This window comes from Penicillium longicatenatum (genome assembly GCF_028827895.1).
Source record: "Penicillium longicatenatum strain IBT 33135 chromosome Unknown contig_1_segment0_segment0, whole genome shotgun sequence".
Lineage (NCBI taxonomy): Eukaryota > Fungi > Ascomycota > Eurotiomycetes > Eurotiales > Aspergillaceae > Penicillium > Penicillium longicatenatum.
The window spans coordinates 1,987,954-2,010,951 of NW_026643119.1; the positions used below are offsets into that span (position 1 = coordinate 1,987,954).

At 49.2% G+C, this 22,998-nt stretch overlaps 9 protein-coding genes across 9 annotated transcripts, besides 2 other annotated features; 4 read left to right on the forward strand and 5 right to left on the reverse strand.

Moving 5' to 3' along the window:
- Positions 1-99: 99 nt before the first annotated feature.
- Positions 100-1,936, reverse strand: N7484_001515 (Zn(II)2Cys6 transcription factor domain-containing protein; the record flags this gene model as incomplete). The annotated part of the gene is made up of 4 exons (XM_057111935.1): positions 100-933; positions 999-1,178; positions 1,272-1,753; positions 1,810-1,936. 4 exons carry the CDS (start codon positions 1,934-1,936, stop codon positions 100-102), a joined length of 1,623 nt encoding a protein of 540 aa, XP_056976672.1.
- A 436-nt stretch (positions 1,937-2,372) lies between these two features.
- On the reverse strand, positions 2,373-3,394 carry N7484_001516 (RTA1 domain-containing protein; the record flags this gene model as incomplete). The annotated part of the gene is made up of 4 exons (XM_057111936.1): positions 2,373-2,399; positions 2,459-2,698; positions 2,746-2,986; positions 3,036-3,394. 4 exons carry the CDS (start codon positions 3,392-3,394, stop codon positions 2,373-2,375), a joined length of 867 nt encoding a protein of 288 aa, XP_056976673.1.
- A 2,600-nt stretch (positions 3,395-5,994) lies between these two features.
- On the reverse strand, positions 5,995-7,191 carry N7484_001517 (uncharacterized protein; the record flags this gene model as incomplete). The annotated part of the gene is made up of 1 exon (XM_057111937.1): positions 5,995-7,191. The coding sequence occupies one exon, from the start codon at positions 7,189-7,191 to the stop codon at positions 5,995-5,997; it is 1,197 nt and encodes a 398-aa protein (XP_056976674.1).
- Positions 7,192-7,590: 399 nt separating this feature from the next.
- Positions 7,591-9,480, forward strand: N7484_001518 (uncharacterized protein; the record flags this gene model as incomplete). The annotated part of the gene is made up of 1 exon (XM_057111938.1): positions 7,591-9,480. One exon carries the CDS (start codon positions 7,591-7,593, stop codon positions 9,478-9,480), a length of 1,890 nt encoding a protein of 629 aa, XP_056976675.1.
- Positions 9,481-9,758: 278 nt separating this feature from the next.
- N7484_001519 (uncharacterized protein) lies at positions 9,759-10,028 on the reverse strand (the record flags this gene model as incomplete). The annotated part of the gene is made up of 1 exon (XM_057111939.1): positions 9,759-10,028. One exon carries the CDS (start codon positions 10,026-10,028, stop codon positions 9,759-9,761), a length of 270 nt encoding a protein of 89 aa, XP_056976676.1.
- Positions 10,029-10,642: 614 nt separating this feature from the next.
- Positions 10,643-10,648: a sequence feature (Protein overlapping with rRNA (N7484_001520, KAJ5657871.1) was converted to a misc_feature.).
- Positions 10,649-10,697: 49 nt separating this feature from the next.
- Positions 10,698-10,886: a sequence feature (Protein overlapping with rRNA (N7484_001520, KAJ5657871.1) was converted to a misc_feature.).
- Positions 10,887-12,505: 1,619 nt separating this feature from the next.
- N7484_001521 (uncharacterized protein) lies at positions 12,506-13,467 on the forward strand (the record flags this gene model as incomplete). Its single annotated transcript, XM_057111941.1, has 3 exons — positions 12,506-12,537; positions 12,586-12,840; positions 12,903-13,467. 3 exons carry the CDS (start codon positions 12,506-12,508, stop codon positions 13,465-13,467), a joined length of 852 nt encoding a protein of 283 aa, XP_056976678.1.
- Positions 13,468-14,875: 1,408 nt separating this feature from the next.
- On the forward strand, positions 14,876-18,227 carry N7484_001522 (mutanase; the record flags this gene model as incomplete). Its single annotated transcript, XM_057111942.1, has 5 exons — positions 14,876-14,941; positions 15,013-15,439; positions 15,496-17,312; positions 17,374-17,775; positions 17,901-18,227. The coding sequence occupies 5 exons, from the start codon at positions 14,876-14,878 to the stop codon at positions 18,225-18,227; spliced, it is 3,039 nt and encodes a 1,012-aa protein (XP_056976679.1).
- A 638-nt stretch (positions 18,228-18,865) lies between these two features.
- Positions 18,866-19,883, reverse strand: N7484_001523 (ketopantoate reductase family protein; the record flags this gene model as incomplete). The annotated part of the gene is made up of 3 exons (XM_057111943.1): positions 18,866-19,420; positions 19,487-19,704; positions 19,754-19,883. 3 exons carry the CDS (start codon positions 19,881-19,883, stop codon positions 18,866-18,868), a joined length of 903 nt encoding a protein of 300 aa, XP_056976680.1.
- Positions 19,884-21,685: 1,802 nt separating this feature from the next.
- On the forward strand, positions 21,686-22,906 carry N7484_001524 (Zn(II)2Cys6 transcription factor domain-containing protein; the record flags this gene model as incomplete). Its single annotated transcript, XM_057111944.1, has 1 exon — positions 21,686-22,906. The coding sequence occupies one exon, from the start codon at positions 21,686-21,688 to the stop codon at positions 22,904-22,906; it is 1,221 nt and encodes a 406-aa protein (XP_056976681.1).
- Positions 22,907-22,998: the final 92 nt, after the last annotated feature.

Genomic DNA, 22,998 nt, shown 5'->3' on the forward strand with positions numbered 1-22,998 from the left:
CTAACAACTTTTTAACTCGTCTTTCACCTAGGCAGCTCGGCTCGATGTTCAATGCATCTAAAAATTTGTTGTCTTGGGGTTTCAATATACAAAGTAATTCTACCAGTTTATGACCTCCCTGCGTACGGTCCTCGAATCCATGGTAGACGAATGGCTGAAATATACCAAGGCGCTAGGTTGATCGACATCAAACACGGGAAGGAGGTGTGATAGTCGTGCTGAGGCGGGTACATCTTCGGAACTCGTCACGACACCTAGCCCTTCCTCTTCGATCTCAATCCATTTTTCTGCAATGTTGGCTACGAAATGGCTGTTCCATACCCCTTCCTGAACAGAAGCGGTTCGAAGCACGTGTACAGCACGCCGTCGGATGTATGGGTCGCGACACTGTGAGGCGACATTGAACATGCACGAGATGATGCTTAGATCGAGCGAAAAGGTTTTTGGCGACAAGGGGAGAAGAGAAGAGGAGGATTTGACGATTGACTCGCCTAAAATTACCATCTGTTCGAACGAAGAACAGTACCTGTCGAACTGGATATTTTTCCCAGGGTCCAGCTCGTCTTCCGGGCGGAGTGTATCTAGCATGACAAAGCATTCCATTTTGCGCAGCTGGAGAACAGCAGCCCCACGCTGTTCACGATCTGTGAGGGAGGCGCTGTGCTTGCGCAGATATTCGTCTAGACCAGCGGCCCACTGCGCTAGGAGGCAGAGTGAAGTATCGCGGAGAACGGTGCTTGCCGGCGCGACATCATTGAAACTCATCTGTGTATTTAGATTTCGCAGCTGTGTGCTGTGCTGTCGGTAGTAGTAAGTATAGACCTCGAGCATCTCACGTGCATCGGCCAGCGAATTAAACACGACGGGCTTGGAAACGTCGATGACCAAATTAGGCCAAAGGTCAAATCCAGTTGCGTTGATTCCGTTGACAGTCTGTAATATCGTGTGTTTAGAACATATTCCTGTGGTGAATGCAAGTATGCTTAGGAAACCCATACAACACTAGTCTGCGCTTGGAGACGGGTGAACAGTCCACACAGTATGTCCACAGAGACGTAAGGGGTACGGCCCAAACTGAAAGCCACGTAGTCCCTCGAATTGCTATTCCGAAGCTCACCAAGAATTCTGAGTCCGCTGGTGATATGCGTGATGGCTGAGCCATAATGGCCGCGTATAGACTAGAATCCAGCTAGAACACATCACTCGACAAAATACGTAATATATGCACGCACCTCAAAGCAAGCAAATAGGACACAAGATATCAAACATACGTCAATAGACTGTGATACACTGGGTGAAGGCGTTAAGCACCGTATGGCGCGGAGATACTGGCGTATGGCGAAGGAGTTGTCAGCGACTGGCATGCGAGAGCTAAAAGAAGCGCTTTCGTCACGTTGAAAGTGCTCATGTATCGAGCCCAGAGCCACTGTGACGTGGCGAATAGCCGGTTCGCGGTGCACGGTCTGAAGCAGCAGGCGCTCCCAGAAGGCGCACTCAAAGTCGCCAGCTAGCTGTGGGGCTGTCTTCAGCAGGAAAAATTGAAATGACCGTCTCTCCTGGTCGCTGGAAAATATGTTGTGTGACGGGGTGCTAAGCGGCCGAGCTATAAGCGCTCTTTCAAATGTATTCGATCGCGGAGTCGACTCTCTAGAAGACGCCGGATATGCCGATACCCCATAGCCATCGCAAAAGCGACCAGTTGTCGTGCATCGTAAACAAGCGGGGCGCTCCTCACCGCACTTAATGCGTCTTTCTATGCATCTCGGTTAGTAACATTGAAGATCTCCATACAAGTTCGATTTCTCTCACTCCTAAACTCGATCAGCAAGGGTGTCTTAATATGTAGAGTGTGGAGCACGGACCTGCAGGTTAAACATCCGGTGCTCGTTTTAGGCCGATACGCCCGTTGTCGCTTTTCCGGAAGGACACGGGGCATTATGGCGCGAGTGCCAAACTCTGAGCTTGGAATGTCGTGGATGACACCCAGCGGCGTTGAGAGGTGGAGAGGAGAACCCGTGGACTGTAATCAAGTGCGGGAACTGCGGGGGCCGAATGACTTTGTCAGCGATTCATGGATCAATTATTTATCTTGATGCCTGATTACTCCTATGTTGAAATTGACGAGTCTGTTGTTTATAAAATTGGGTCCTAACACTGAAGCAAAACTTCGAGGAAAAGTCTTGACTGCCCGCGTACGTATGGTAGTATTTACTAGGAAATTTTCCATGGCAATATTCTTCAGTGCCGCACAAGAGGAATACATTGATGTGAGTGTCTACCGCTTGACTCTAGCTTAGAGAAGTAGACTGCATGGATTTAAAAGATTTCAAAGTAAGTAATATTGAGGATCTATGATTGAAAGCTGCGTCTTCCTACACGTCATTCTGATTGTGTAAAACCTAGCATGATAGTCAGCAATCTTGGACTGGTTTGACCTTGAGCGCTCTAAAAGACATACCATGTCATCTCCCACCTGCAATGGTCTCGCTTTGGTATATATATTCATTTTCTTGCGCTCCTTGCGACTTGGAATTTCACTTTCCCTGCCTGGCATGATGCGACCAGGATGCACGAAGTTCAGCATCACAAGCGCCAGCAGCATGGGCAGCGAGTCGAGGCAATACTGGTAAGCCTCATGGAGGGGAATTTCGCTATCGAGGCCTTGAGAGTATTCGCATAAGCGAAAAATAATTCGCATCTTTTTTGTTAGCTTGATTTTCCATCATAGTCAGAGCTTTTGCTTACTGTGACTAAGGCGAGACATGCGTAGAGTATATAGAGGAGGACCAAGGCCTTTTGCGCATCTGAGCACCGCTGCCGAATAACCTTGGTGTGGAAAGAAATTGCATAGATGATAAATAGCAGAACGAAGAATTGCTGCACACCCACACCGGCCATGTAGATGTGCAGGCCTGCCATTTCCGTGCCATATGAAACGTTGTTGCCGGCAGCTTGTGCTGCTCCGTAAACCTGGACAATGAAGGCACTATTCTGATGTTAATTCGACGACCCAGATGATGCATGGAAAATCATACATTATGTCAAGAATGACGAAGATGAGTCCAAATTGCCACGGTCGCATACGCAAGACGCGCGCGTCGTCTGTGAAGTTCCACACCATTCGCCCCATCACCATGTAGACAAATGCGTTGGTCCACAGCGGTGCAATGAGAATCAACACAAACCATGCGGCGTAGTCTGGATAGCTGGCAGGGTTGAGGATGCTCAGCACTCGGAAGATATAGGTCAGCGTCTGGATGAGACCGGATGTGGCGATCACCCAGCAGTAGAATTTACGGTGCAGGATCGCCTGCACGATGTGGGAGATTGTCGTTATTCCAAAAAGCACGATAAAAAGGTATGCAGCGGCGACCGAGGGACAAAAGTTCCACATCGTGTCGGGTGTCGTAAAGGCTATTAATTCAACGTGAGCTATTCTGTATCTTGCACTGGAGCTGCTGCCCACTGTACCTTGACATTGTGTCATAGCGAGGGTAGAGAAGTCTCTATGTGAAGGAAAAAAAAAGATCCTGTTCCAGTCATGACAGGGGGATCATTGCGTTAAATTTGATTCTTCCTTGGGCTAAGAAATGTTTGTGACCCGCAGAGTCCATACGATGGTGGGTCTTCATAGATCTGAGCAGATGGTTACTATTGGTTCGCTCGTAGGGACACACCAATCATGTGAGAAATCTAATCCCCACCTAGATCTTTCACTTTCCAATTTTAGCTACACGATCTTTCCGTTGCTGACAATGACATTAAGGATATTCCAGCGGGAAGGCCGGATGCTGGTTGAAGTCAGTATGTATGGGTCAAGAAAATGCGTACATTTCAAGGGACTACCCGAAGGGGCTCAGACCAATGCCTGACATTTTCTACCATGATTTGGCAGGTCGACCGCCGGAAAGTGCTTGATACAAGCCGTCTCACCATCTCTAATACACGCTCACCGTCCAACAAATGCCACAGTTCACTAAATTATGTGTCTTAATTCAAGAAAGCTCTTGCACATACGATGATATGCCCAGCGTGGATAGGAGAGCTTCCCTTCCGCAGGTCCTTTCAGCCTTATTTAAGCCAGGTATTCCGCATTGACAACTCTCTGTAAGCCCAAACCACCAATGCAGCCTTCGAGTGGCGACAGGGATAAAGTTGGGGTGAGCGTGCCCAATGGTGTGATATGGGTGAGGGGGGCCGCGAATTCTTTAACCTCGCAGGCTAGGATAAATATCATGCATTTGGTGTGCATACTGCACTGTACAACTGAAACAGAGTCCCACCTGCGTGTTCGAGCAGGACTGACCTAGACGGGGGCGAATATAAAGATATGCCACGCAAATAGGTCTTACTTGCCTTAGGTGTACCACTATTTCTCCAGTCGCACAGCTTCAAATGCTCCGTTGCCGCCCACTTGCTTTCCATCCAGGCAGCATGGCACCCATCAAACTATTGCTCTTCAAAATTGCCACAAGAGATTGTATTCCACGGGCCAGCTCAGCCTCTGCCCGTCAAGGAGAACAAAGTCTTTGATTGAGTGATACCAGTCATGCACAGGTGTTATTTTGAGACCAATAAATCAGTTTTCATGACACCGAAACTATCAGATGTGCTTCTGGATAATGTCAGGCGATGATTATTTATAAACATTATATCTGCGTCAACCGAGAGAAATAAGGGTTGCATGATATGGGTAGCCTGGATGTAGAGGTATTGGAGGCATAGGTATTGATAGTATGTCTCTAAAGATTGTTTTAGAGACTGAGCAGCAAAAATGACGCACAGAAGAAGATAAAAAGAAAAGGAAAATTCCTTTGTATTTAGGAGAGGGATGAGAGAAGTAGAGAAGAGAAGAGAGAGAAAGAGAGAAATGTTTTCTATCCATGAAGCTTACTTTCTTCCAGATCTAATTGTGTGGATACATCTAGCCAGCGCGTTCTGCGTGCCTTAGGTATCAAGAAGCCGCGAGGCTTCAGTAAGGCAATGTAGCACGATTTGTCTTCTCAGCGACACGTTGTGAAAAAGGGAAGAGAGGGAGAAAGCAGAGGGAGGCCATCTGACCACCAGGAGGTACACAGAATATTTCGGGAAATTGAGCACTAGCTGCACACGCCATGTTTGTTTTTGTTTTTGTTGTTTTATTTCTGATTCAGCTTGGGGCACAGTACGCCTCGCTGATTTGGAGGGAACTGTCGTACTGGCGTTTATGGCTATGAGAGTGCATACAACTCTTGGCAGCCAAAGCTAATCCTTTGTCCCTGCTCCTCGCCTTTACATGGGCATTTTTTGCGAGCGTATCCCAACGCGAGCTTCTAGAACCGACCAAGAACCGAAGGTAACCATGACGGGCCTCCGATTGGCCGGATCTACGTGCCGCATGTCAAGTGGGTCTGCGGCTGCTGACAGCTTCACTAGTCAGGCACAGTGGTCAGATACTAGACTGTCTTTTCAAGCCGGGAGCGCTGAAAATTTATCGGCAAAATGGGGATTTGGATTCAGCTCCGTATTGATTCCTTCGGAGATAGGCGCTTTGATCCACTCGCATAAATCAGCACAGCCGCATCGGTACATGGCTTATTTGGAAGTTGAACAGCGTGTGGGCGCTCGGGAATAATTTCCCCTGGTGCCTGGCTAACCTCCGATCGATCTCCGGTTCAAAGCCTAGATCGAGCTAAATCGGACCCGAAGTTCAGCCACATCTCGTCAGACCACCGATCTTTTGTAGCCCCTGAACCCAAAACCAGCTTGAATTAGCGAGAGTCTTTGAAAGATGATCGAGAAAGAAAACGTTGGAGCGATGGAATAGATTGCGATCCAGTGATTTACCTGGTTGTGAAATCCTTATCTGTGATAATCATTGTCAAATTTGCAGCTGCTAAAGGCGCTATCGAGTTTAAAACGAATTTGGAGAAATCTATACATGGATCGGCCTGTAGGGAGGGTACCCCGCCGAATTCAACTCATTTCATACCAGCATTAACTAAACTATACACCCTATGAGGAATATCTCCTCAACTGGCCACAGTTTCCATTGGATGCCTGGAAAGAATATGTCAACTCGTTGGAGCCCACATAAGCATAACCATAGGTATCAGACGAAGAGCAGGTGGTTGTCGTGATCATGTAGCAAAATTTCTGGATGGATGTAGGCTCGTAATAGAAAGAGAAAGCGCAATTCGCCTTTTCCTGGCAGCTGATACAGCAAGCTTCAGCAGAGGTTGAGACAGCCACAGACGAGCCGTAACCGGAAACGGTACCCCAGGACAACGAGTAGATATAGTCTCCTGCCAAGCCGCCAAAGTCCGAGGAAAGAGGAGCACCCGCAATGTTGTTGGTAGCACATGCAGCGTAAGCAGAAGTGGTGCTGATGGCAACCGTCGCGGTGACAGTAGAGGTCACGGTATCCGTCACGGCAGGTGCGGTGGAAGTCTCAGTAATGGTGGAGGTAGTGCTGTAGCTGAGTGTGGTGGAGACATCATCGGGAACGACCACGGAGCTAGTGGTGATGGTGCTGGTCTCTGTCACGGTGGTAGAAGGAACAGCAGCCGTGGAAGTGGCGGGAGACTCGGTCACAGTTGAGATTGTGGTGGTCTTGAGGATAATCTTCTCGTGGCAGACAACCTCTTGGGCATACTTGAAATCATCCAAAACAGGAGAGCAGTCATTGTCCAATGAGGGCTCGAATGATCGCTTAAGGGCGTTGTAGACAACCGTAGAGGTGGTAAGAGTGTCTACGATAGGAGTGAGAGCTGCGGAGGCTTCAATGGTTGAGGTGATGGTGGCGGTGATCGCTGCGGTCAAATAGGCAGTCGAGGTGATGTCATTGGGGGTGACGGTCAAAGTGGCAGTATCAAACTCAGTCGAAGTTGTTGAGAATACATCTGTCACAGTACTTGCGGTGGAAGTGACAATGGTGGTCTCATAGTCTGTCGCTGTCAGGGTTGATACCGATGGAGTAACGGTGACGGTGTCCTGAACCATGGAGAAAACCACAACAGGAGTTGGGTCGTGAATGCGGCGAGTAATGGTAGTTGTAGGTACTGAAGCGACTGAAGTCAAACCAAGCACCGTAGTACAGACAGCCGTGTGGACATGAGCTTGACTGCTGACGGGCAAGCTACTCGACTGGACGTTGCCAGCAGAGGCATAGCCAAGTAGGGAGGCTGCAAGAGCCAAGCGAGAAATCGACATTCTATTTTATTTTCCACAAAGAATAAAAATGTGTGCAATTTTGAGATGATCCTGGATATCTATGCGGACTCTAAATACTTCAGGATTGTGGTTAGGGGAAGCTGGTTCGCCGGCTATTTTGACCTTGACCCACGGGTCCACCAGGAAATCCCCGAGCCACGACTCCATCGGGCGTCAATAGTCGGTGAAATGGGGAGATGTAAACAAGGAAATCTGACGTGTCTTTGAAATTTGAAATCATTTTAAGTTCCACTTCGTCGGCGTTGTCCGTGTGCACGTTTATGTTGAACCCTTAACGATCTATATACAGCAGGCCTGCTCTTGGGTTCGCCATTCTCATCAGTCATTCTTTTTTGTCTTTTTTGCCTTTTTGCTTTCTTCTCTAGTCACTCTTTTAACATGGGCCACTTGTTGATTCGAGGATGGGTCCTCGCCGCATTGGCTGTGCAAGGCTTTGCCACCGTTACTCTAACATCGACTGCTGAACCAGTCGTAACTGTCCAGCCAACTGCGACTCCTACTCCTCAGGCACACCACCACCAACACCATCATTGGACTTATATTTCCAGGGCCTTGCCCAGTCGCAAGCCTTGCAGCACTCATTCATCATCTGTTCCCTCTTCCAAGGCAACACCGGCATCATCTGCCAAAGTGGTGTCATCGTCTTCGGTAGCGATTAGCGTGTCCACTCCTTACTCAAGACCTGTGACCACTCACTCGGTGCATCACCACCATCACCACAACCATTGGACTTATACTTCTCTACCGCGGCCACACCGCACTCAGTGCTCATCTTCCACGCCTATTTCTATCTTGTCGTCGTCGGCTCCTAGCTCGACACCTCTCTACCAGACCACAGCCAAGGTTTCTGTACCAGGATCTGTTGCCTCTGGAAAGCCTCAACCCTCTGGAGGCATCCCTGCCCCGTCAGGTAGTCCCTTGCCAGATGCTACAGGCGCACCTACAGGGTCCGAGGCTCAGTCTACTACTTCCACGATTGTCTCCACTCGTACTGCTACCATCACAGCCTGTCCGTCAGCTACACCTAATTGCCCGCCCTCTTCTAAGACTACCTTTGTCACCACTGAGACTGTGGTCGTTTCGACCACAGTCTGTCCAGTGGCTGATGCCACACAAACTACATCTTTCCCTGCAGGAGGACAGGCATCTGTGAAGCCTGAGGGACCTGAGTTCACTACCTCTACTGTCTTCAGCACCCGCACTGCTACCATCACTGCCTGTCCGTCTTCTGTCACCAACTGCCCTGCGCGCTCCAAGACGACACTCCTGACAACCGAGACTATTGCGGTGTCCACAACGGTATGCCCAGTTGCCGAGGCCACTCAGATCACAACCCCTTCCATTCCGGGAGGCGAGGCCCCTACAAAGTCTGAGGAGCTTGGATTTACCACTTCTACTGTCTTCAGCACCCGAACTGCTACCATCACCGCATGCCCATCTTCTGTTACTGACTGCCCTGCACGATCAAAGACGGCCTTCGTTACCACTGAAACTATTGCGGTTTCTACAACTGTCCGCCCCATAACCGAGGCTGCAGGTGCTACTCAGACTTCGTCTGTTTCAGCATCTATAGGCGAAAGCGCTGGTTTCCAGGGCAATGGAGATGAAGGCTCTGATTCAAATATTTCTACTATTTGGACCACTAGAATCTCGACTATCACTGCTTGTCCAGCCTCTGTAACCAACTGTCCCCTGCGTTCCAAGACAACCTACTTGACCACCGAGACCCTGGCTGTAGGAACTACTACATATGCTGCACCCGCACAGGCTACATCTTCCTCCGAGGGGCTGTCAGTCACCGCCCCAGCTAGTGTCGTCGATTCCCAAGCTACCAAATCAGTCACTACTATCACCACCGAAACTGCGTCTGGACCTTCCGGTTCCACTGGTGGCCAGTCAGGCTCGGGAGCGGCTACAATGTACACTGCTCTCTACACTGTCGAATCATGTGGCAACAGCGGTACTTGCACGGAGTATGTCGAAACTGTGGTGATGACACAGACAAGCGTTGCTCAGCCCACTATGACCTTCTCCATGTTCAAGCCCGTGTATGGCTCCGGAGCTGCCGGCATTCCTACTGCCTCTGCCTCCTCTGCACATGTTGGACAACAGGCTAGCCAGAGCAGCGGATTGGCTGCGCATGGCTCTTCAAGCACGAGCAGTGCGGCGTACGCTGTCTACACTGGTGCTGCATCTGGGAGCCTCCAATGGTCTTTGCTGAAGATATTCGGCACCGCCATGGTTATGTTGGTAGCATTGCTGGCTTAGTGGGTCATTTAGACTGACCTTCATCATTTTCAATTCAATAATTATATGTTCAAATCGTGCTGTGAATGTATTTAATCAGCTTGGATTTTTCAAGGCCTATTACAGCCATTAATGCTACGATTTGTGAAGAAACAACCTGGTGGTCATGATTGCGTTAGTATCACCCTCATGGCGTCGTGTTGTTATCTGTAACACTTTGATCTTGAAACCTGCACAACTATATCGTCCTTTTCAATATTGTCCTACGACCTCCGCAGAGAATAGGACTTGGGTAATGACTAGTGTTGCGAGTGGAGTGACCCCTCTAGGTAGATCAGCGCTTTTCTTTTTTCTTCCTCCTTTCCTTCTTCTTCCTTCTTGCCCTCGACGACCCACTCACAATACAACTTCTTGATTCGTCTGTCTTGTCCCCTCTGCGTATTCGTACTTCGTACATGTACGCTTTCTTGTTCTTGTCTCCTCTGACCGCTTCGACCGGCACGCGACGTGCTGATAAGTAGCTTGGCCATGTTCTTAACTCTCATACTAATCTGGCCTAGAGACCCCATGTCGTGGATCTCATCTGGCGCGATGATTTCTTCTCTAATAACGTGGTCCTTTGATTTGCATCTTGCGCTCGTGTTTTGTCCGCTGTAGAACCTACTTACATGAATCCCAGATCTCATTTTGTATCAGGCGGTGATCCAAGAGCCTGTAGTTATGAAGTTGGCATTTTGATGAACTCTGAAATTGTGGATATTAGACGAGCAAAAACTGGTATCTAAACTCGACAAAGACGCTGCCGTCAAAATTCTCAAGTATCACATAACCCAGTGGACTATAAATGAATTAACATACCATGGTCATAACCTGCTCTCAAGACCGCTTGGATTCAGGACACTGTCTCGCTCGATTATCTACAGGGACAATACTTCCTACCGGAAAGTACTGCCCGATCTGACTAGAACCATGAACGGACAGCGTCAGCAGCAATAGGTCTACAATGTTCAATGCAACTACCTCTCCATCCGAGATGATTTAAAAATAACTGAGCCACTGTTGAAAACAGCCAAAAAACATACAACAGTTAGGATTCGCATGTGGTCACCCACCATACTACTAACTAACCGGCGTGTGGCTTAAGTACGGCTGAGCGGACGGGAAGCCCTGTTCTCCACACCCTATGGTCGTATGTACTTGAGAAGGTGCTGAAGAAGAATATATAATCCGATAAGAAGAAACTGGATTTCCTGGACTTTGATCCAGATCTTCCGCTGGACACTTTTGTGGAGAATCGGGATGTTGGTCAAGAGAGTGAGGAAAATGCGTTTCTTCAATTTTTGCCTGGTATGGTGGGCGTGGATGAGGCTGATGAGGGACTGGACAGGTACGATGACAGTTTCCTGATGCTTGAAGATGTGTATTAGTTCGTGATAAGCTTGCTAGGTAAAGCTACGTCTTGAATTCTGTTGCTACTTAGCGAAAATCATTCATATAAAATGTCCCGTAACAACATGGATGGGTCTCTTCCTCCAGGAGCTCACTTGTGCATGGATGACATTCATCCGCAATCATGATGAGGCATGGTTTGTCGGACTCCTCTCGATTCCGCCATTTCAGCTTTTTGCGTAGTTCCTCCAGTAAACCATGGAACATACCAAATCGTTCCAAGTTTTCCGAATCGCGCCAGTCATCGAAATCACCCTGGCCAAAGAATCTCAGCCGGTTGAGCTCAATTGATTGACATGATCTTGTAATTGACCAAGTGTCTCTAGCAAGTCTGAGGGCGTCACCTCAAATCGAGTGATACCGAAATGAGCAAGCTTCGGCCACTGATCAAAAGGGGATAGCTTTTGTAAAGACAGGGGTATTTGCTCCCTATGCCCATACATACGACATGCAATGCCAAGCATCGTCGAGAAATTGATCTGTGTTAAATCTTTCGCCTGGCTAAGAGCCCGTCGGAAGTCACCTTTTGCAAGGCTTTTCCAGCCCCAATCATCGATAAACAGAGTCAGATCAAAGCGGCGAAGTCCCGGCAGTTTCAGCAACCTCATAAAATGATCGAATTCTTCACACGGCCGAGTGAACATCTCATGATGAACTCCTGTCTTCAGTAAGATCCTCACCGTTAGCAAGGGCAACGCTACATCCCCACAACCTGCGAACGGAAAATAATCACTAGATTCTAAAGACTGTAGCGAAAATAATGAATCGATGCAATTGCTAAGGTGGACAACCGAATAACAATAATGGCCAATAGAAGGTTTCGCTCTTCCGTCCCTATATCCCCATCCATGTTGATATGGAGTTCTGTGGCTTCTATGTCCTCGTGTAATGATTGCTAGTTCTGCAGGACATTTTGCAAAACAGATAGCGTTGTCCTGACAGATTATCTAGGTTTCCAGACAGTATTTGGTGATCCCAGAGAATCAGGGTGGTCTGGATTTCCCCTCTGACCATCCAGGAAAAAAGACGAGAATAGGAACCCTGCAACAACAGGGGCGGCATAAATACCCACGTTTAACTAACTGGCCATCCTCTCAAGTGCGGTTAATATTATGTAGCGAGTACTAGCGAGAAGCTCACCTGAACAGGCGTGTTGTGACCCGCTTTAATATTCCTAATTGGGACTAGCAACTATCCGCTGCCAACTGTCTAGGTGACATTGCCAGGCTGCCTAGTGATTCCAAAGTGCGTGGGCCTACATAACACTAGGAACGCCAAGTGATCAGAAAATCCTAGCCGTGCAGTTTGGTAGGAGCACCGCCAACTAGTGTCAACCAAGAGCCAGATGGTTGCCTATCTCTATTATGATTGTGACATTGTTGGACTTCCAACCAGGTAAACTAGCCAGTGGAGGCTATTCGCTGCGGTGAATATTAAATTATCATCTAAATGCACGGCTCGAACCCCTTGTCGTTGAGGATATCAAGGATAAGAAGCCCGGCCCGATAAATCAACCGATAAATCGACTGAGGGTGGCTTCCGTCACTCCCGCTCCTTCATTCTCATCTCATCCTTACCTCAACCCATCTAGCAGAAGATGGCACAAACCATCCCAGACTGGCTGAGAATGTGCGTTACTGAAGACCTATCTAAGGAACAAGACTGAATCCAATTTAGAATTCTGATCCTGCTCAGCGGGGCTTCTTACCTGCCCCAGCTGCACCGCATCTGGGTGCGCGGGAATGGCCAGGGCATCTCGCTCGGCTACCTCCTGCTAAATCTCATCAGTGCGACCGAGCAATTTACAATAGGGTTCTTTCTCTTAGTGAATCACGAGGGCGGGACGGATATCTTCATTCAAACTCCCAAAACGACCGGTGACTGGCTGAACCTGGCCCAGCTCACCGTGGTTTGGGTCCTGCATCTCCTCCTGTAAGTTGCTTCTAATCCCTTCTATATCGAAAACTTGACCAAAAAAATCTTAACAAGAGTAGCTTTATCCTATGTCTCTGGTTCCCATCGGATCACCACACCTGGTATAAGCTTGGGCTGCTGACGATTTACATTCTCTTCGCTTTCATCTCTGTTATACCACTCTTCATTGACGCTATCGATCGTGATTACTTCAATGACCCGGCATTCCCCGGATGGGGTCAAGCCCTCTTCAGCGGCTACCATGCGATGTTCATGAACCCGATCGTCACGATCCTCGCTCTCGTTGCGCTCCCTTGCCAAGCGCGGGCTATCCGTGCCCTACCCATAGGAGATCTAAAATCCCTCAGTCTGCTGGGGCTACTAATTCAGGGCGTCGTATTTGGCGTGATGGCGATCTCGTGGCCGTTGCGGGTGAGATTCATGGATCTGTCTTTTAGAGAGGTAATTGCGCACGGGTTCTTAACATTCGTGAGCTGGTACCAAACGGCCGGGTGGGCGGCAGTGGACAACGCGGTGTTTGCGTTAGTGCAGTCATCGTTGTTCTATTTGGCGAAGAACCGGGGGACGGTGAAGATGGCCGCGGTTGATAGGGAGAGAGAACCTTTACTAGGGGCGCTCGCATAAGTATTACTATTTACTGCTCTACCAGGAACCACAAATTGAGAAGACTATGATAAAAAAGAAGATGTATATAAAGATACATCACTATAAGGTGAAATTCATTATATTCAACACCATAATCACTAACTGTGGTTTCCCCATGTTATCTGCCGACTGAAATGTCACCCTCGTGCTGGCATGGTCTCTCTTCTCGCTCCAATCTCACCAGTCAACAGTCCTACTATTGTATCGCACATAGAAAATTCCCCCATCTGTACAATGTGGGGAATATCCATTCTGAATATACCGGGAAAAAGCACACGATCCCCCGGTCGCAAGGTGATCAATTCATACCTACGTCCTCCTACTGCCATTCCCAGTACTCTGGCAAGTCTGCCTGAAAGAATACGGACACTCCTGTCTCTCCCAGAGACGTGGAGCTCACCCGGGAGTCCGGGTACAACTAGATAGGAAAAGAACAGGACCGCAATAGGGATCTAGTGCAATTTCCACCTTCAGTAGCGTGATTCTTTTGTCGGCAAGTCCAGCCACATTAGCAAACCGAGATTGGTAGAGGACGAATCCGCCAGATGTGAAGCAATCGCCGGCAGGCCTCCAGTAAAAGCAAACGGTCTGCTATCAGTGTCCCAGGGCAGACGGCCAGTAGCGCAGAAGAACTTAGGAGGGCTCTTTATGTTCAGCCACAGGATTCTAGTCTAGCGATAGTTAATTCGGAGACGCTCTCTTTCGGGATCCTCGACCGAAATGAATAAAAGGACTCAAAACCGGTCGGCGCTAGTGAATGTCACCCGGGGGCGAATGTTTGGTCATTTATTCGAAGGATTGAGGACTGCTTGGCAGTGTTATCCGGCTACTACATAACTGTACATATCTTGGGCATTAGCCGACGGTTAAAGCCGCGGTTCGCCTATCAAGACCCACTGGAAAGCGGCCTGTGCGCGATGGTTGGACCCTTTACCCTGGATCGTCGATGCTAACTACTAATTCTCCATCAATTGCAGTTTCTCACGTTTGTATAGCCTCATTGATCTGATTCTTCGAACTGTCGATGCGCACCACATGATCCTGATGATCCGCAAAAAGGGGGGGGGGGGGAAAGAAAAGAGAAAAAAAAAAAGAAAAACTTCAAAATACAAAGTGCAAGAACAGAAAAGACAAGAGAGATAACAACATAACCCCTGGATTCGGGTTCGGCTAGTCTTCATACACCATGTTCAGGATCCTAATAACGCCCCAAAGTGGCCAAGACCCGCTACCAGCACAGAAATGGGGATGGACTATGGCTGCCTCATTTAGTACCGTCCAGGAAATTGCACTGCTCATTTCGCTTCATTGTTGATGGCACTGGGAAAGTATTTAATGCACTGGAAGACCTAGCAATGGGGAACCAGGGTACACCAAGATTAGCACTATGCGGATTCTCCTTCTGTCTGTGGGTGTGCTGCTGCTACAGGCCTGCCATGTGCAGGCCAAGGCTGTCTTTGCTCATTTCATGGCACCATTATCCATCCAGTATCGAGATTCTTATGCTAAATTGAATCCTTCCAGGTAGGAAACACTCCGACTTGGGAACTGTCCGATTGGAAGAGCAACATCCAGTTGGCTGTCGATGCCCATATTGATGCCTTTGCCTTGAACATCGCCAATGGCTGGTACGCCAACGATGCATCTCTCGCTCTGGCCTTCGAGGCGGCAGCTAGTCTTGACTTCCAGCTCTTCTTCTCCTTTGACTACGCCGGCAACGGGTCATGGGCCCAGGCAGATGTCATCAGCCTTATAACTCAGTACGGCGGCTCTGGTGCTTACTTCCAGTACAATGGCGGACCTTTCGTCTCGACCTTTGAGGGGCCTGATCATGCAGACGATTGGGTTGAGATCAAGTCCCAAACGGGCTGTTTCTTCATTCCGGATTGGTCGTCGCTGGGTGCGATCCCTGCGGCTGCAGCGGCCAATGGTGTCGTCGACGGTCTCTTCAGTTGGTCTCCTTTCTATCATATTTTCCTTATGGAATTCACATGCTAATGAATGTAGGCTGGGCGGGCTGGCCTTGGGGTGACAAGAATATGACCACGTTTGTAGACGCTTCGTACATGCAGACACTCAATGCTAGCGGGAAGCCCTACATGATGCCGGTGTCGCCCTGGTTCTACACCAACTTGCCCGGCTACGACAAGAACTGGCTATGGCGCGGCGATGATTCTTGGTACCAGCGCTGGCAGCAGGTGTGGTACCTACAGCCCGAGTTTGTTGAAATCATCTCGTGGAATGACTTTGGCGAGTCACACTATATTGGGCCACTGGACAGCAGCTCCTTCGACGCTTTCACTGTTGGCGAGGCGCCGTTTAACTACGCCAAAGACATGCCGCATGATGGATGGCGTGATCTTCTTCCCTTCATGATCGATACCTACAAGCACGAGCGGGCTCTGGTATCGGATGAGAGACTGGTGGTCTGGTACCGCAACTCGCTGGCCGGCGATTGTAGCAACGGCAACACCACTGGCAATACAGCCTCACAGCTGCAGCTCGAGTTCGCGCCCGAAGATGTCTCACAAGACCGGATCTACTTCACCGCGCTGCTGTCCGACTACGCGGGTGTCTCGGTTATGGTCGACGCATACGTTCACAAAGCCGAGTGGGACTTCCTACCCCCCGGCCCCTTAGTAACTGGGGGTCCTGGCCTCTACCATGGCAGTATCGCATTGACCCATGCGGAGCGGATCGAGGTCATAATCACTCGTGACGACGTCGACATTTTCTCCGTCTTCACGGTCCAGGACGTGTCTGCGGACAATTGTGTCGATGGCCTAACCAACTGGAACGCGTGGGTGGCCTCAGGATCGGGCGGCGAATTACCAGAGCCCGTCTACTCGGCCTTTGATCTGAGTGTGCAGACATGCGTGTCTGGCTACAGCGTCGATACTTTCACGGACCTATGCGAGTTCACCTGCGCTTGGGGATACTGTCCCGTCGGTGCCTGCGTATGCACCAATATGGGCATCATTCTTAAAGAGGCCAACCAGACCGATGTTGTCGGATACCCGGCCAACGGCGACGCTAACTATGCGGGGCTATGCAGCTTTGCTTGTGCGGCGGGCTATTGTCCCTCAGACTACTGCTCTCTGGAAGTTCAAGCAGCCTATGTACCAACCAGCTCGCCCTTCGACCCGCCCACCTGCACGGGGGGCAGCAGCACTAACGACAACTTCTTGGGCCTGTGTAGCTATGCGTGCAACTATGGTTTTTGTCCCCGGAACTCCTGCTCCTGCACCTCTACGGGGCCTCTCATTCAACCTCCGGCTCAGACGAGCAGCTCCGGCACCTCCCTCGTCGGGCCAGACTCGGACCTTTGTAATTTCGCTTGCACGCGCGGGTATTGTCCCAGTGGCACATGTGCTCAATCTGTCGTGGGGTACGTTCACTTTGGTGACTCATACGCAGCCGGCATGGGTACGGGTACAACGTCCACGGACGAGTGTCGCGTGGGCTCCAACAACTACGGCAAGCTGCTGTATCAGTGGTTTGACGACGAGAGCCTCTCGTTCGAGACGCTGGCGTGCTCGGGTGACACCACGACGGGCCTTTCCGAGCAGATCGACAAGTGGAAAACGTCGGACGTGGCGAATGTGGGTACGCTGACGATGGGCGGGAACGACCTCGGCTTCAGCAACCTGGTATACTACTGCGTGATTACGCCTAATATGTGGTATTCCAAGGAACAGAACCGCCAATACTGTCTTGAGTACGAGGCAACTGCCCGATCGTTGCTGGAGGACAGCAGTGATGCTGGATTAACAGCAAAACTCACTAATGCGTATCTCAAGATCCTCACCAAGTCTGCTCGAACGGTACATCCCTTCTCCTTTAACCCTTCCTCTTTTGGTTTGCTCTGAAATCTAAGAAACTTAGGACTTCAATCTCTATGTGACTGGCTACCCTGGCTTCTTCAACTATGACACTGCAGACTGCGACCTCTCAACATTCCACTACTGGTACCCCGGATATAACCAGGGATGGGCGGACACCGGCTATTACGCCTACCAACGCCTCGTACTACTGACTCAGGACCTACGTACCGAGCTCGATGCGCTGGTTGACCAGCTAAACGGGGTCATCCAGCAGGCCATCAACGACGCGAATGCCCAATACGGTGGCTCCCATATTCACTATGTCAACATACAGCCCTACTTTGACACACATCGCTGGTGCGAAAATGCGGATGCCAGCTATCACGAACCGGATCCTAATCTCGATTCGACGTGGTTCTTCCTAAGTGCCTGGGATGATGTCGACCTTGAGACAGATACCATCGTGAGTCCCTTCATTGTTCCTGTTACCTCTTCATATTCTATCTTCTGCATTATCTGATCACCTCCCACAACCCCCCGGTTCCTTCTGTCTGCAAACTGCGCTACGATAAAACTAATACACGGAAGACAACATCAGAGGCAGAAGCCGCCGAAATGGCTACCCTCATGTCCCAAGGCCCTATCGTCCTCCCCGACGCAGAAAACTGCACTGAGTCCCTTGGCACCGATCCCGATCCCTACGCGGTGGCTATGTGCCGTGTCGCTATCGCAGTCGCCGACAACTCGACTGGCTTAGAGGCCACGACTTTGGCACAAGCGAATGCGGATATTGCGAGCGGCAATTACGCTAGCCAGGCAGTTCCGTCATATTTACCTACTCGACAGATAAAGACATTCCATCCGCGCAGTCCGGGAACGATGGCGTACCGGAATGCAATTATAAATGCTATGTAGCTGCTCCAAAGAGAGCTTTAAGTTGTTCAGAGAAGAGACCAGGCCCGATTCTGGGTCTCTGTAAATACTACTCAGGAATAAAAGCTGGTGTGAGCTGGAACCCTCGATCTATCATAAATAGCGAAAAATTAGTGATAATTCATCTTATCTGTTATATCACCCATAATCCCATAGACCAAAAATAAAATCTTCAAACCCGTCACGCTGAGCTAAAATAGTGGGTTTTTAGTGCAGTGGAGAGTAGTAATATTTTGATTGGAAAAGGATATTTAGTCGCCGGAGCGCTGTGTTCATGCAATAAAGCATCCTTCTGTGGTTGCAGATGCTTTGAGTGGGAGAATGGTAGGGTGTGCGAGGTTGCAAAGTGCGCCCCATGCAGACTGGCATGAAGTGATTGGCAGATTAATTTGACGGCCTTGGTCAATGTGGCAGATTGATGGTGTTTGAGTAATTTTGCATTTGTGAGAAATTGAACAGAATGAAAGATAAGCAGCCAGTTGGAAAAGTTATGGAAGATATCCCATTTTGGCACTCACTATTTCTCTTGTGTGTTTTTACAATTTGGTTTCATTGTCAAGTAGATTATCAAGTAATACTTCAGATCAAGTTGTTTGGTCTATAAGGCAAACACTGACCAACTACTCATAAGGGTTCCCAGGCTCAAACCTTGGTACCCACAGGCCCTTTCTTTCTTTGACCTTGAGCCGCAGTCCCTTCATGATAGCGTATATCAGTTTCAGGGTCGGTGCTGGAACATTTAGCCTTTGAGCCTCGCGTAACGGCTCACCAATAAGGTTCTCGATCTCCATGGGGTTCCCTTTCTCATAATCTTGACACATGCTAGGTTTAAAGGCCGTGTCGTTTGGATCTTGATGCATGACAGCATCAACAAGATCGGCCTGTAGTATAACGCCACTAGCCTCAACAATGGCTCTAATCTCTAGCATTATGGGCAAGACCAAATCATCGATAATATGCTGGCTCATCCGCATGCGGGGCGTGTCCATGCGGAGGATGGATGCGACAGGGTTCATCGAGCCATTGTACGCAACCTTACGCCATCTTACTTTGGCGACATCGGGCTCATAGATGACATTTAGCTTGCCCTCCGGATTGTAAATGTTCACATAGCGTTTCGCCGCCTCTTCAGCCTCGCCAGCGGGGATTTCAGGACTATTATAAGCGCCGATCTTCTAACAATCATTATCATCATTGTAAATCTTTGCGAGGGCTGTTTCGGCCGCGCCTGTGTAGGCAACACTGCTGATGATAGGGTTGGTGGGAAACCGGGCAATGAGGGGCTTCTCGATGTTAATGCCGTTTTGAGAGAGGACGATGTCTGTTTTGCCGGGGGTCACAGCTGACGCAATAATTTCTTCGACTGTGGGAGAAACATCAGGGATATTTTTCGTTGTGACCAGAATATAATCGAAGGGTGCTACGTTGCTATCGGAGATGTTGGGAACTGTCTTGGTGACTATGTGCGGATAAGCTTGGGTCACTATCAGCTCTGTGTATTCACATACTGGCTGTCGGTCTCCAGGCCTTGATCTGACCCCATTGGAACGAATCGATGTCGATTCCGTCTTTCACTGCATCATCGTGGTTTGATCGCATCACGGCTGTAACTTCGGCCAATCCGCTCTTACCTGCCATGTGAATATAAAGGTTAATTCCATTCGCAGTGAAATCCCTGGGTTGCGCCAGTCCCAGCCAGGTGGGGTAATGATTGACCCCATGTCCTTAACATCGATTGCACGCGTTAATTACAACAGGAAAGCCACTCCGGCGATTGACTTATTCCTACAGTGTAAAACTAGGCGCTTTGTGATCTTTCCGCAAGGCAAACCCAGATTAGATGTATATCTACGCTTCACATGTTTATCTAGGGTTTTGCAAGGTCGCGATTGTTTGGCTTTGCAGCCCTTGTGATGATTATCAGAACCCTATGGGCATTTCATTGAGACATTGCCTTTTCTATGAAGGCAGATTATCGTAATGAAAGATATTCCGCTCATGTCCATTTGGGAGATCCATACTGTGCGGGGTCTCGAAAGACATTGGCCAATAAGGGAGCTCATGGGTCTTGAGTGGATCCTTTCGCTATTGCTTGCCAATTCTCGCGCTTACTTGCCATCGCAAATGGATATAGGTTGTTTTGATTCTTGTTATCTTCTGCAGTTTCGGTCAAGTTTCTCAACTACTTATTTAATGTTTACTCTTTCTCCGTCTCAATCACTTGAAGACTCGTGTAATTTTCCGAACACTAACGCTCTCGTTGTGATGCTGACGCGGTTGTACTCCTGGGTGCCGAAGCTCGAGATGCCAATAATGAATCTTTCACTATGACATACCCGGTCGCTAATTCTCATTGTTTGCTCTCTAAGCTGGTGAATAATCCAGCGGAAATGAAATTGTGAAGTCGGCTTCTTGCAAACCCTTGTTCAGCCTTCCCCGGGCATCCGGTGATCGACACGTTAGCGCTGAACAATGATTGGCTGATCTTATCTCCGAGCATAGGGACTTCACTCTGCAACAGAAGAATGACTGCTAGAACGGCATTGTCGCTTCTATCGCCATTAATCATTACAGTCATTTTGTCCTTGAAGTCACTAGTTAACCCACTAAGCCTTTTGCAAGACTCGCCCCGAAAACCACACAACTTTTCCTCTGTCTCGTCAGCTCATGAGAGCGTAATTACTAGACCTATTGATGAAACCCGGTAAAAGCCGCCCGTTGCAACGGAACCCATGACGCGCTCCACGGCGCCTATCAATCAGCTCACGGAAAAATCCTTCAATGCCTTTTACCGTTGTTGTGGGACTCGTCGTCATTGTACGAGGGGCTACTGCGAAGAGCATATCCTCGATTGAATATTAGCCACGGATCAAGTTCAGACAAGTCCATGGCCAAGGCTTGGCGTAGGATGATCAATACCAGATCAATAGCCAGTTGGATCACCGTACGTGGTGGGAGGCCGACTCTCTCTCGTCTTCACCACGGATAAGATTGTCTTACAACCCGAAAGATTATCAGACGCCGTGGCCGATACAGCTCACGCATCATTGATACGAGAGAGCGAGTAGATATGATCTGCGGGTGTTGACGTGGATCTTCGGAACAGCAATTAATTAACGTTGTCGCATTAAGCAATGATCCCCGACTTGTGATGCAAAATGTGGGGCGATGGATAAAGTCTTACGGACATTCCGTAACGATCTCCGAACTTTCACCGATCTCCCCTTTCTCTCATGTCCCCCACCCCCATATGATCCCGTGAAAACGTGGACGAATGAGCCTATCATTTGACACGCCCATATCTCCCGCTAGACCCTTGCATCTTATTGCGCTAAGGGTCCTGCACCCACAGCATTCTTCAACCTCCGGTTGCATGCACGGGAGCCGACCGAGAGACAGCCCCGGACTCTCCGTCCCTTCACCCACGCGCCAAATGCACAATGTCATCATTTGCGCACTTGATCGATAGCGATCAGGCGTGGGACCCAAATTCTGCGCGATCATTCCAGCATTTTGGTCCAGCACCCGGAGAGTTATCTGCGCCGCACCATGTAACTTCCGCTTCCACTGCGGATTGGGCGGATGCACCGGTCAAGAGGCCGTTCGCCAATATTATACACCCTGAAAATCCAGACGGCTCTCAGGGCAGTCAGAAGCATTTGGTCGAATCAACGCTAGACACCCAAGGGTCCTTCAATGACAGCGGGAATGAAGACGATCCTGGAGATAAGCAGCGTGATTCAAAGAGGCCACGTATGGCCATTTCTTGCTCTGAATGCAGACGACGAAAAATTAAGTGCGATCGCAATGTCCCTTGTATGGCATGCGTGAAGAGAGGTGTGCCTGGCTCGTGTAGATGGGAAAATGCAAAGGTCGAACCGTCACCACAGCCATTCGCTTTAAAAACCCAAGTGGATGAATTACAGAGGCGTCTCGATACTCTCCAGGAGACGCTACAAGTACTGCCTTCGCAGATTGCTCAAGCAGTGATTGGCGCTCAGCAACAGTCAGGTACACCTGCAACCCAATCGAAACCCAACGTCGATCATGATGTTACCACAAATATACCTCGAGAAGCAGCAACCAACAAGGCAGAAGCCAGCAGTGCCACTTCTACAGGCTCAAATGGTTCAAGAGCTTCTATTTCTACCTCTAATCCTAATCCTACTATGCATTCTAATGGTGGTGCTTCGAAGGGCGTGACCGATTTCTATGATGATGCGGCTGAAAATGCAGCCGTAGTCCTGGAGAGTATCGCCTTCAACCCTCAAGCAAACGAGCCCGGTAGTGGGCATGGGTCAATGACCTCTCACGAATATTGGAGAGGCAACATGCTTACCCCTGCCTCCGGGGCAGCATTAGCTGGGACTGCAAAAGATGACCCACATTCGAAACATGGCCAAAGCCAGCAGCAGATTCAGGAGCTCACCTCGGCCCTGACTAGCGTCATAGCACCGCCATGGGACATCGCGCTTGATCGATATAACCCTTTGTTGATGCAACAACGAGGTTTTGAGTCAGACAATCACCAGGAGCTTCTCAAAAACAGGTTTGATGCTATGCATAGCATTCTTGAACATCTACCAACTTTACGCCAGAGCTACTATCTGGCTGAACAATACAATAATATCCTCCATTGGCGGTCCCGCATTTTGCAGTGAGTTTAGAAAAATCCCGCTCCCTCATTGAATTCTCACAATCTTGCTGATACCTTGATGGTATTAAAGTTGGCCTTCTTTTCAGGCAGAGATGA